Here is a 14,298-nt window from a genome sequence, read left to right on the forward strand (position 1 = left end):
TAATCGGGTATTGAACTTAGGCTGGTGAAGCTTGGTGACTCCAAATATTCGCTGTTGAATATTCGTGCAACAGTTTTAGTCAATAATGGTTCATTTATGTTTTTATCTTCTGCGAAAGTTAAGTAAAGAAATATCCATTTGATATAGGCCTATAACATGTAGGCTATATAACATGGAAACAGATAATCGATTTTTTTTCGTCACCAATCATTCGTTAAAAGTTTTAAATACTGGAAATAATATTGAAATAGGTTGACTACTCGAATACATATTGCATCAAATAAATTACGTCGAATGAAAAATATTGTTTAGGCCTTCAGACTAAAATCCGGACAAAAATAAAATATTTCCCGCTTGGGTTCTTCTTACACTTATATACAAAACAGGGTGTAGGCCTAATTGTTGTCTACCTGAAAGGTAAGAAAACATACATGGCTTCTTGTACTTCCGTTATACATATGACGCAGACAAGAGATCACAGGTGCAAAAATATGTACAGTGAAGTACTGATTAAAATTTTGATGCTGTCTGCTGTCTAGATGGAGCCGTCCCTCAATGCCATCTTGAAGGCATTGAGTGTTGGAAAGGCTGCTGGATCCTTCTTTAAGGAATTCCAATCCCTACTTGTGCATGGGATGAAGGTACACTTGCGAGCTGCAATATGGCGTCCAGATGCGGGAGTTATAACCTCTGGTGTTGGATGTAGCTTCAGTGATGTGATCTTTCCAACTGATGTCAACCAGATCAGAGTGAATCCTGTAGAGCATAGTTAGCCGGCTTTGGCGACGTCTAAGAGATGGCCACTGGAGCTCACTCAGCAGGGGGTAACACTTGATCTGCGGTCGTAGGTGTTGGTAACGTATCTGGCACTGTTTCGCTGGACTTGTTCCACTTTCTTGATGTTTCTTTGAGTGTGAGTAGCAGTAGGTCTTACATAAGTCATGTACGTAGCCTCCTTAATCCTGCGACTGCTGTGGTAGAAGTTGTGCTGGAGGAATGCACGGGTGGAATTTGCTTTTTTGGTGGTGATGTGACTGATGTCTACATGGTCGTTGAAACTCAGCTTGTTGTCTATGTTGAGACCAAATGTTCAGGTTTTAACAAAAGGTAGAAACAAAGAGTTCGATATCTTGTGACTCAAGTGGTTAGGCAGGATAATAGGAAACCACGTATTAAACCAAAACCAAAACCAAAACTAAAACTAAACATTTGAAATGACCGACTCTCTTCTCCCCTCTATCTTCTACTTTTGCAGTAAAAATTGCTTCAGTAAAAGTCATTAGGTTATTAGAGGTCATATAATGGCCTTCCATCGATTCTGGTACATGGGATTAAGGACATGAATCGATTTTGTTTATAGCACCTATACAATAGAGGTTATCCACTTTACTCATGCTTGACTTCTAACAAAAGGCGCTGGTTCCCGTAGTATTCCTCATTCAAAATAATTCAATGCACGACCTCGGATTTACCTGCATGACTTTGGCGGGCTATTTTGAAATAGTCATGGTTGCACATGCAGGTACTTCTTTTAAAGTCCTAAACAAGGTATAGGAGTCGTTGGTAGGATATGCTGCTTATAGAACACGGATAATGGCTTTTAATTAAGCGAAGTCGAATTAAAACTAGATTGTCAATGGGGAGAAAATTTTTGGCCAGGTGTAAAATGGGGAGTTTTTTTCGCCCTTGTGTGTATAATATGGGTTAAGCCGTTGATCCACTTGGGAGTTATGCACATCAGTGATTTCAGATATGCGTTCACCCGTGTTAAAACAGGTGCATGGTTATAAAGCAAGCATAATGGTTTTGTTAAATGTTTTTGTTGTTTTGTTGCTATGATGCAACCAATCACTTGGCATAATTGTAGCTGGTCAAATGCAAATGGGTTTTGACTCATATCATGTTTTATCATCGAGAGATCAACTTCTACTGAAAAAATGGTTAAAGCATCTATGGTTAAATAACTGCATGTCAATATAAAACAGTGGCATGTTTAATGCTTGCATTCGCTCTATGGCAAAGTATAGGAATCTCCCAACAGGATATTAACAAAATGGCAACACCGCAACAGTAAAACAATCAGGGTATCGAGTGCAAGCAGAATGTTACGTAGATTGCGATTGTAAAGCAGGATGGGGCGTCATCATGGTGGAATCCTTGTCTTTCGGTGGTATGGAAGAGACAGAGGACTTGAGTAGGCAAGTTATGATTAATCTGTTAATTATACTATGAAATAATAATGATAATAACAAATAACAGAAATAGCAATAACGAGGATCACCATGAAGGACAGCGATTAAGTTATACGAGTAACATACATGTAGCAAAAGATTAGGGAACTATAGGCCTACTTATCTCGTATCTTTTGAAAATTTTATTAAATGTAGGCCTACACGTATAACATCTATACGCGTATAACATCTATAAACAGTGCCAAGAAATGAGTGCGTAAAGGCATAAGATAGGATGCGAGTTAATTAAAACATTAAATAGTACCAACGTGGGCATTTCAGTTGATCGAATAATTATGAATATTATGTGGTTAAATAGGGCCTAGATTAATTTCAAACATGCTCAATATACATGAGCACATGGTATGTGTAAGACGGAGGGCAAGCAGTAGGACCTATGGTACCTTATGTACTGGGGGATCAAATTAGGCCTAAATACAAATGCACGGTCAGATTCATCTTCGAGTTATTGCGAGTTGATAGAGTACGTAAAAAACCCGAATTAGTATCACACAAGTTGGAATTAATGACGCTTCAGACCGGGGCTTCAGATTGACATGGTTTCGTCAAAAAATAATAAAGCCTAAACACGAATATTACAGGATATAAAAGTTGTATTAATTACGGTAGGCAATAAGTACAAGGATAACTAGCGGGGAAAAATATTATAAGCAACAAATGGTAGGGTCAAGGAGGTTACACTAAATTCATGGTTCTATTACTAATGCAAAACAGAATAACGAAAAAGTAAAACTATTGTTTATCAAGGGAGATAGACCAGCTCTATATAATGGCGGCAGAGTCGAGATCTTATAAACTGACATCTGAATAATATAAGAAACTAGCCAGATTAACAATAGATGTGAACAATTGCTGTACAAACGGAAGTAAAGAAGGCCAACAAGAAAAAATATCTTATTTTTCTGGAGGTAAACAAAGTGGGATGGTCACTTAGGTCACAAATAAGGAAATAAAGTATAAGTAATAAGCCTAACATAAATATAAAATAATAAGCATACCAGGTACAGTAATAGCATCTACGCGTATTTAGTGGATTAAAATAAAACACATTTGTATAGGTAATGATAGATATAATATGCAGTAAAATATATAAATATTTCTTCAAAAACATAGATTAATTACAAGGTAAAAATGACCGGTCAAAATTAGTGGATCTGCATTATATAATTTAATATAACAATATCAAAGAATACATACAGGTAATATTATAATGCAAGGGAAAAAAAAAAGTAAATAAATAAATGGAAGTGAGTATATTAAGTTTTAGGCCTGATATCAAAATTTATAGTGACATGCTTTTAAAAAGATTCTTTTGGGTGGTTGTCAATTAATACCAGTTATATTGAGTTAGTGCATTCACAAAACTCCACCGATGGTTTAGGACGTTTGGAGTGCAAGTATACATGGTATAGGATAGCGAGAGGCCTTGTTAAAATATAGAATGAACAAAAATTGTCTTGTACAATGGTAAAATATGAGAACCTTTAAGCTTATTACAGTGTTAGCAGATCACATGACCAGGTTAGCAATATTGGAATATATTCGTATCATAGGCAAGAAATATAGTTTGAGGATAGGCCTATACTAAAAATGTGAACTTATGTAGTTAGGCATTCATTTATAGTATTATAAGATATGCTGACACATCAAACATGCAAAGATATATAAATGTAGGCACGAGCAAGGAATACATGATTGTATAAAGTAGATGAGAAACAGGTTGATTTTAAGATAGAACAAAATAGGAGGAGCAGTAGATGAGGAAGCCACAAATTGCATAGTGCGTTAGTGATGTTGACCCCTTTACATGATAGTTAACCAACTAATGCAGTAAGAGAACAAAACAAGCCTAAGTAGAGGGGCGAAGGTTACGTTTGCGAGTTCATATGCATCCAATGTTAAACACGTTTATAACAAATAGACATTTCAAAAATAAAAACAAAGGAGTAGGCCTATATTTACAATTATAGGTGCAGACGTATATCAAAGAAACATGGCTGAACAGACACCAACAGACATCATATCTGCATAAATCATAAAACAGTAGTATAAGACATACAGTGTTTAGCATCAGTCGACTCGTGCTGTGTATTTTTGTTTCATTTCAGAAATTCATAGTGCTGAAGTTGTGGAATTAGCGTACTTGGTGGGATATGGCAAAATGTGTAGTGGACATAATGCATGGTATACAGTTCAGTCTATAACAAGCGACAATGGGCGGTACCTCACAAGGCAGAGCTCCTGAACTCAGGGAAATTAAAACAATTTCACGCATAACGCATGAACGCTTGGATCAAACTGCGGAGGATATCAGCATTCAAGTCTAAGGCCTACAAGAAGTTAATAATACCGAAGTTCTTGAATAACATACCACTGAAGATTATAATACGAACATGAATAATGATGGACGAGATATGGCAAAACGAAGTTCCTAAGCTCATCGAAATTAAAAACAATTTCATGCATGAACATTGGATCAAACCGCATTAAGGCCTAGAATGTACAGCTCATACTACTACTACAATATGGACTTAGGATAGACGCGGTATTGGCAGAAATGGGGTCGTAGCAGCCAAAATATTGATTTCGTTATCTAAATCAATATATCATGGAAAAATAACACGTTGATGTTTTGCAAGAGTACATTTTACAAATCATATACCGTGAAAATGTGCCGGATTATTGTATCGTTGTTACCCAGCTAACCAAAAAACGTTTTCTGAACGTTGTGAGAACGTACCGTTGACGTTTTCTAGACGTTCTGATAAAACGTTTTTAAAACGTAATTTTGTGGAGGGTTTTTGACGTTTTAAAAACGTTATTAAAAGACGTTCTAAAGAGTTTGGTATGGTTTACAAAAGTGTTGTTGTTTCAGCACTCCTTACAACATAACTCAAGAAGTGCACATTACCTACTAAAGTATATCTGTGATATTTAAATTCTTCTACACACTCGCTATGAAATGATGAATGCTATTTTTGCAAAAGCTCATCTACCAGTTGCAAGATGCTGTGAACTACCAAATTGCAACGGCAGGAGGTGCGAACGTGTCTCACATATGCAGCAATAATATTATACGTGCTTAGGTGATGTTGTAAACCGTGAAAATCGATGCACATCGATAAATTTATAATAGCTTATAATATTAATAGTCGCATCAACACCGCATCATCAACATAATTGTCAGGGGTGTGTCAGCATGGAATTGGCATTTGATGAAAGCTCAGATAACAAAAAACCAATGCAAGTAGTTTGTAGTCACAAAACAAAGTCAAGCAAACTTTATTCTGGAAATGGCATGATCATCACCAGAGTTAAACAATGTCCACAAAAGTACAAATGACTGCAAGTATATAGTACAGGGCCGGGTTAAGCAATCTTAAGATACATTTAATTGTTTTTCTTGGGGATACAAATTGAAACTTAATTCGTCAAATGCATAAAGCCAGTAGGTAACATTTAACACTCTTGCTATGAATTTGACAGTTGGCAAAGGCGAAACGATAAACCAAGTTCATAAAAGAAAAATTGTATATAGATCCTGTATGGAAATCCTTGGTAAATGTTGAAACGATACACGCTGCAATTGGAAGGTTTTCCTGCTTTTATCCCACGAAGGTTTTGATTAGGTTTTTCTACGTTCCAATTACATCTATTCGGTATCAGTGACAGTATTAAATCCAACGGATTGGTATGGGAATTTGTGTTTGTATGATTTCAAAGTATGGGTTTATTTAGTCAACAATTATTTGAAAAGCCGTTAAGAAAGATATAATATACAGTAAAGCAGTTAGCCACTCCAATGCTCAAAATCAGTTCTCGAGGTGCTAACCGCTTAACCCACAAGTAATTTGGGTATTATGTTGGGCAAACTGGCGGCATTCTAAAGTCACAATCATCAACTTATGCTCCACAAGTTGAAAAAAGTATCATCCTATATCAAACTGGATAGTGCCAGGTAACTTTATGCTGCATGTTTCACGCTGCATCATGGAATATTGAATCATTGAAATTGAAAAAAAAAGGGTGGGGGTTAAGCAACTTCCTTCTGAAATGAAGGAACTTGTTTGGCAGTTATTTTTCGGCTTTCAATGATATTATGCATTAATTATATGCATTTATGACAAATCATGGCAAATGACATGGTCATTATTTGAAATCTGCGTAAAGTATGGAATTGGGTGTTATAAAATACACTTTGAGGCTTTGGTAACTTGTGCCCTTAATTAGTGCAAATTATGGTCATGTTTGGCTTTGGGGCATTCACATAGGGAATAATATGTGCCCTGAAATGGCTGCGGATTATGGTCTTGTCCGGGTCAAGGGTCACTTTCCCATGGAATCTAGAAGTGTGCCAATTGGCGAATATTTATGGTGAACAATGGTAACTTGTGCCCTTAATTAGTGCAAATTATGGTCATGTTTGGCTTTGGGGCATTTACCATAGGGAATAATATGTGCCCTGAAATGGCTGCGGATTATGGTCTTGTCCGGGTCAAGCGTCACTTTCCCATGGAATCTAGAAGTTGTTAAATTAATAACGTCATAAGAAATAATGTGCCTTTAAATACGCGCAGATTATGGTCATGTCTGGTGTAGAGGCATTTTTCTTTGGTATGAGATACTTAAGAAATCCCATAAAGGATATTCTTTATATATAAATAAACCAAATGATCTCTCGGTTGGTATAGAACATGACCACCACAAAATGTTGTTGTCTCCCATGTTTGTTTTTGAGTCCATTGACAACCTCTATTACAATAGTGGCCCCTTTTGTAATGTCGAATGCAAATATTTCGATGGTCTATATTTTTTCACCACGTGACCAAAACCAAAACTAAAACTAAACATTTGAAATGAGGCATTGTTAACTCTGAAGTACCAATCAGCTTATTTCAATAGAGGTAATTGCCTGTGTCAATAAAGGCTGGAGATAAAAGAGTATGGAACACCGGTGTCTGACCGCTGTTTTAATGGTCTAGCACCCTCTCGTGTTTGACATTGATAAATTGATTCACATTATTATGACAAAATGCAAATCCGAATGAAAAGGTCCACTTTTTTCTGTAAAAACGTTGAAAATAAGCCCCTAAATCACAAAAGGTCCGCTTATGAGCATGTCGCACCCCAATGCACATGTGCAGGGCCACAGTGTTGCCCTTCCCTCGTATCAATGTCTATATCTCTATTTTGCTCCCCCCTCCGAATGATCAGTCTCCCCACTCTCTCCCCGGTCTCTTCTCTCTCCTCTCGAGTTCTTCTCTTCCTAATCTTTCCGTTTCTCCCTCTCCTCTCTTACTTCCTCATCCCCTCCCACTCTCACTTGTTCAGTCTCAAGTATCCCCTCCCTCCTCCTCCCTTGCGAAATTTATCAGTATGATCCATGACTGAAAATAAGCTCTGCAAAAATGAACATTTAAAATAAACCCGAGTCTTACAGGCCCAGCCAATTATCAGATTAGCTTGCCATTGCTACGAATGAATAGAATAAAGTATCTTTGCTCCAATGCAATTCTTTGCATTTCAATATAAAACATGTTTACCAAATCGCCACTTGTACGCGCCTCATTGGGAGATATTTGGCTATTTCAGACGCTCGTTTCATTGCCAATATGAAAGACTTTTGCTTATAACTTGGCAACATGGTTAATATATATTTCAATGCAAGACTATTTTTACGAGCTACTTACGCCTAGGCGTAAGTGCATATACACCAAACGCAAGTCAATTGAAGCCGTACAATTTACCACGAATTTAGGACCGTAAAATTTTCTAGATTAGCACCCAACCGCACATCTCAAGGTTTTATGTCAAAAATCATTACCAAAACGAAAACTGAAATCCACGAGCTTCAAATTGTCAGTAACTAACAAAAGGCTAGAATAAAAGATTGGTCACACCTGGGAGACTACCAATTCAGAATAACAATGACTTACAAAAACGGATACGGATACGGAAACAGAAACTGAAAAGATAAAACGACGGTTAGACTAGCATATAAACCGTGTTAAGTCCACAAACTCATGTATCTGATTTCCCTGTATATTGCAATGCTATAGTTTCAGTTGGATGAAATATTACAAAGCAATCGCATAGTAACAATACTGTGCTTGCTTTGTTCCCGAAATGAGAACAATAGTGTGCATATTGTTATGCAGCATTGTTATGGTAAGTGATAGTACAACTCTTTGTTGCTAATGTCAAACTTGTCAAAGTGATTGTGATTGTATGATGAGAGCGTGATATAGTGCCCGCTTCATTTACCTACGTCACCAGCCAAACGGGGGGAGAACACGTACGCATCAAACGGGGGAAGAACACGTACGAGCCTGAACTTTACCCACACAATTTCTCCTTTTTCAGGAGAAATACGCACAAAAAAATGCAACAAGTGTCAACTTGTAATGTAATAATTATTCTCTTCGAATAGAGATAAACTTGTTTTCGCAATAGACCTGCCCTTTAACATATTTCAAACATATACTTAATTCACAATTTAAGTACATTTTTGCATTGTCCTGTACCTCTTCAGAGTTCATGCAGCCAAAGTCTAATAGAAATATGTGCAAGCATAACATTTGGCCCATGATTTCATCCGATTCTGAGGTTATACATTTCTCCAAGTAATTATTTTCCTATTTGGTTTGCCCAGAGGAGTATTAAGACAAACTTCGATTGAATCAGTGCAACTTGAAAATTTGGGCTACTCCTTCATGTAATTATACACGAAATTAGGGTTAGGGTTAGGGTTAGGGTTAGGGTTAGGATTAGCTTACACGTACGCCACTGCTCGTTATTATTTATTATATGGTTCGATAAGACGATATTGTTCTGAAAATTTACTGGCATTTGAAATATTAACCCCCTTAGATTCCTTCAGATTTATGTCCACAAGTTTTTAATTCATCTTTCTCTCCATCCACATTTCGTACCGCGGTCCACGTCCTTCTTTTCCTATCAGCAAAATAAACAGGGAAAAAGACACATGCTCCGAGAATATAGGTAGCACCAAAAACGTAGAACCCAAGCTTGTAATTACCAGTTATATCACGTATTGCACCTGTGCAGAAATGATAAAAAGAAACGAGTAGTAATTTAAGGTCAATTAATTTATAATATTCAATTATTTGATTAAATAGTTTGAGTAGGTCCGGATTTACCTTTGTGTGGGCCATGGGCCAGCTCAAAATTTGGAGGCCCCAAGCTCACCATGAGGTATGGTCGTACCCAGCTTTCTTGGTTAGCAGGGGAGATTTTCGGGAAAAAAAAGAAAAGAGAGAATTTACATGTAAAGTCTTTGAGTTTCCAAAAAGCAGCCGTCAATCATTCCGTCACTACCTTTTTGCTATTGTTTTGGAAGTAGGAATAAAAAATGTTGGGTGTGTGGGTGGAGATGCATGGGTGTGACCAGTGTTCCCCTACATTTCTTTTGTTATATACATGGCAAGAAATGTTCAATGGGTGTGTGTGTTTTGATTTTGTTAACCCCCTGAGCACTACCTGTCGATCTAACATTGCCTCTGATTGGTTTCACTTTAATCACCAATCAGAAAGGAGCTTTGCAAATAATTCACCCCAATTTTTGGCGTGGTGAAATTATTCTAACAATGTTGCTGATTGGTCCAATTGATAATGAAAACTAATTTTTGGGCAATCGGCAGGTAGTTCTCATGGGTGCACTAGCACAAGAGTTTTGAGGTAATGTGAAAGTTTCCATCCGCTAATAAAACTCCAGATTATTGCTTGGAGTGGGTCTTTTACACATTGTTGACTAGATTAATAAATTGATATCAAGAAAGATATCCGTTGACAAAGGAAGTATCGTCCAACATGTCCAAATGTTTTGTATAGGATACACAAAACGGTTGATCAGGTGTTGGGGAAAATATTAAAGGACATTAGACTTCGATCATCGCCCAAAATAGAGAACCGAATCAACACACATTCATTAGCTGATATAATAAGCTGCTCTCTGGCTCTCCATTTTATAGATCATGATTTACTGCTGGAATTATTCCATTTTCGTAAACAAACAAATAAAATCTAAATATCCACAGTAGTGCCTTGGGTTTGTATAATACATATATATTCGCGCGAAAGTAAAAAGTTCGATTTTAGAGGTCGAGACATATTGCACAAACATGTGCACTTGCACGAGGTAATTATCTGTCATACTCTTATGAGTGATTCTCGCGCCGGGTTCGCCCGCACTGAAGAGTGAGTCGGGAAATATATATGCCCGGGACAAACTTTTACAAGGCATTATAACAATAGACTGAATATTCAATTGGTTTTGTTTTTTGTTTACCTGCTAAATATGCTCCAGTCATGATTCCCAAACAATCTACGAATAGCTCCATCCCTACCGCTGTCGCCAATTGTGATGTACCAGTCAGTTGAAGCAACATGACATACATGACTGTGAATAAAATACCCGTAGTAAATCCTGTGCCAAACGCAGACACCATAAACCCAGCATAGCTATTAATTAATGGGTTCACAAAAGTAGATGCAGCAGCTACAATAAGGGTTACTTCATATAATGTCATCGGTGATACCCTGAAAACGTCAACTACAATGCCCTGAACGAAGCGTCCACAAACACTTGCAATGCCGAGCAACGATAACACAAATGCTCCGTCTTTAGAATAACCACTAATAGTCATCTGATTTGAAGAATGTATAATCGCAGCCGTGTAGGCCATATTCACGAAAAATGAAGTTAGATAAACAAGAACTAATATTGGCGTATCCATAAGCAGGATAATATGACTTGGAAACCACCCAGAGGAAATCCCCGATGATTTCGTTGCACCTGTTTCGTCAAACTGCTTCACCGTTTTGTCATCTATATCCGGATCGTTCCAATCTGCTTTCTTTTCAGGACGACGAGATAGTTGATACGTTGCACCAATGGCCACCACGTGGAAAATTAAGGCGCCTTGTATCAGGAGAGCACTGCGCCAACCGTAAGTTGAAATCAGAAAATGTATTAAAGGCGGGAGAACAAAGACACCTGAAGCACATCCAGCAAACACTATACCTATCATGGTACCGCAGTATTTCGTAAAGTATGATGTGATGATTATTGGCTGGGATATGTAGACAAGAGATGCACCAAGTCCTGAAAAAAAAATAACGTAATAAATGGTTCATTAGTTCAAATTAAATGCAAGCCGAATACTACTAACAGGAATGCCTCATTCATTGCATTCTTCTTTCTAACTACAGATGAACCCGGGAGATGAACCAAATTTCACGCATTCTTATACATCAATGGAGATCATAGTTGGTTTCCATCCCACCTGAAATGTGAAATGATGCAGCTTTGGCGGGGATTTTAAACCGCATCCCATCACCCGTGTTATACGTAGACAAAAGAACGATGAAAGTTTACAACACAATACAATATAAGATCGATTTTTAAGCGGCTTTAATGCACCCAATTGGACAGTCACAACACCAGTTTGGTGCGGATGGGACCCAGTAATGGCCGAATGAATTCTGACCATTATTTGCCTCGTTGGATTCGTCTATAGCTCGTTAGATTCGTAACGAGCTAAAGTGATGGTCAGAACGAGCTAAAGTGATGGTCAGAATTCATTCGGCCGTTACTGGTCTTTCTGCACCAAACCGGTGTTGTGACTGCCCAATTTGGTGGATAAAGGCCGCTTAAAATCGATCTTATATTGCATTTGGTCTACGTGTAACACGAGTGATGGATGGAATGCAGATCCCGCCAAGCCTGCATTATTTTTTTTACATTTCAGGTAGGATGGACCCTGTCAATCCCTGCCATTGAGGTGTAGGAATGCGTGAAATTTGAATCGTCTATACTCTTAGCTACTCCTCCTTCATCGTATTTCGCTTATCAACATAACAATCATGATCTTCGTCTTCATCATCATGATTATCATCCCAACTCTTCAGCTTCGACTTCTTCCTCTTCATGTCTATCATCATCGTCTTCTCCTCCTCCTTCTTCATGCCCTTTTGCTTCGTCTTCTTCCAGGACTTCTTCCACCTGCTCCTTATCATCATTGTCTCCTCCTCCTCCTCCTTCGTCTTCATCCCTTTCTGCATTTACTTCTTCCACTTCCTCATCACAAAATTAATGATTACCCCGGGTGATTACCATCTCCTCCTCCTTTTCCTCCTCCTCCTTCTCCTCCTCCCCCTTCTCCTTTGTAAGTTCACACTACTGCATCTTTGTCTTCCTCTTATTCCTCCTATAATTTACGTGTTGATCAAGGGGAGTATGAAAGTCACATACCAGGGATAATGCCTAGAGTGATGAACAGTGCCGAAGTTGATTTGGCTAAATAGGTGGTCATCATTCCGGCTGCTTGCAATGTACCTCCTGCCATCACCACCCACCTGTAGTGAACTTTGTTAACCACAACACTTGTCAACGGACCTGTAAATATTTCCAATATAATATATAATATTATTATTTAGTGAAGAAGGGGAGCAAATAAAATTTGGCTGAAGCCTGATTCGAACAGGTTACCGTTTTATTACGAGTCCAGTTTTTTACCATTTATCCAGCGCCATGATGGACGTATCTTTTTATGGCACATACAGGGTGGTCCAAAAACAACCTTACTCAATAGAGGTTATCCGTGTTCTATAAGCTGCATATCCTATCAACGACTGCTATACCTTGTTTAGGATTGTCAAAAGAAGTACCTGCATGTGCACTGAGGCATGACTCTTTCAAAATAGCCCACCAAAGTCATGCAAGTAACTCCGAGGTCGTGCATTGAATGAGGAATACTACGTGAACCAGCGCCTTTTGTTAGAACTCACACATGAGTAAGGTGGATAACCCCTATTTCAAAGTTTCATATCTCAAAATTGAAAAGTCTGTTTTATATTGTTTTTGCTTATTCTTAACAACCATCTTTCTAAGAGTATTCGGTGAAAAAAATTAATGAAAAAAACTAAATTACAAACGTGGCTGCAGTTTTAAGACAAATGGTCAAATATGAGTTTGTCCACGCGTAAGCCTATGGCTTCTGCGCCACAGCACATTATGCATCGAGTGTTTTTCCCCCGATGGTACGCAGGCACGTTGCAATTTTCAGACGGAATTCCGGAACGGGACGTAAAATACCTATAAATTTACGTGGCTTAAGGGATCTGGAATGAGCGTTTCGACAGTATTATTTGTGGGACATGAGAGCACATCAGACATATCGAATTGCATTCTGAATACGAAGAATGTCTTTCTGGTATCAAATATTTTTCATTTTTGAAATTCACGATATAATACAAATTTTATGACAAATTATTAAAATTTGATATTTTCACATTTTGATATATAACAGTCCTCGAAGTAAATTTTATAAATCTAATGATATATTCTTAAAGTCGATGCAGCTGGGAGTAAAAGCCGACGTTCAATTGAAAATTTTGACCTTACATATTGAAAATATGGATTTTTTTTCCAAAAAGACCTAATTTTTTTTGGTGTTTTGGGGAAAAAAATCCATATCTTCAATACGAAAAGTCAAAATTTTCAATTGATCGTCGGCTTTTCATCCCACCTACATACACTTTAAGTATAAATCATCAGATTTATAAAGTTTACTTCGAGTACTGTTAAATAACAAAAATATCAATTTTAATCATTTGCCATAAAATGTGTATTACATTGCGAATTTCAAAAATCAAAATTATTTTGAGGACATTCTTCGTATTCTGAATGCATTTCGATATGTCTGATGTGCTCTAATGTCCCACAATAAATACTGTCCAAACGTTCATACCCCATCCCTTAAGATGATTCTTTTGATTCTTTCAAGACGAGTATGCGTTTGTGAGTATCATTTTGTATTCACGCAAGTTCGAAACTGTACCACGGATGACAAATTCCATAGGCTTACTTTTGGACAAATATTATTTTGACCCTTTACCTTAAAACTGGCGCCACATACCGGTAACATTCTTTTGCAGTAAATTGTTCACCAAATACTTTTAGAAAGATGTTCTTTCAGGATATGCAACAAAAATTTGAAATAGATTTTTTAACTCGAGAGTAATC

General features: G+C 37.5%; 1 protein-coding gene across 1 annotated transcript; it reads right to left on the reverse strand.

The window, feature by feature from the left end:
• Positions 1–9,118: 9,118 nt before the first annotated feature.
• On the reverse strand, positions 9,119–11,302 carry LOC140150137 (monocarboxylate transporter 13-like). The gene is made up of 2 exons (XM_072172142.1): positions 10,561–11,302; positions 9,119–9,312 (listed from the first exon to the last, which is right to left on the reverse strand). The coding sequence occupies exons 1-2, from the start codon at positions 11,300–11,302 to the stop codon at positions 9,119–9,121; spliced, it is 936 nt and encodes a 311-aa protein (XP_072028243.1).
• Between the last annotated feature and the right edge of the window lie 2,996 nt (positions 11,303–14,298).

The sequence above is a fragment of the Amphiura filiformis genome, chromosome 4 (assembly GCF_039555335.1).
Source record: "Amphiura filiformis chromosome 4, Afil_fr2py, whole genome shotgun sequence".
Classification (NCBI taxonomy): Eukaryota; Metazoa; Echinodermata; class Ophiuroidea; order Amphilepidida; family Amphiuridae; genus Amphiura; species Amphiura filiformis.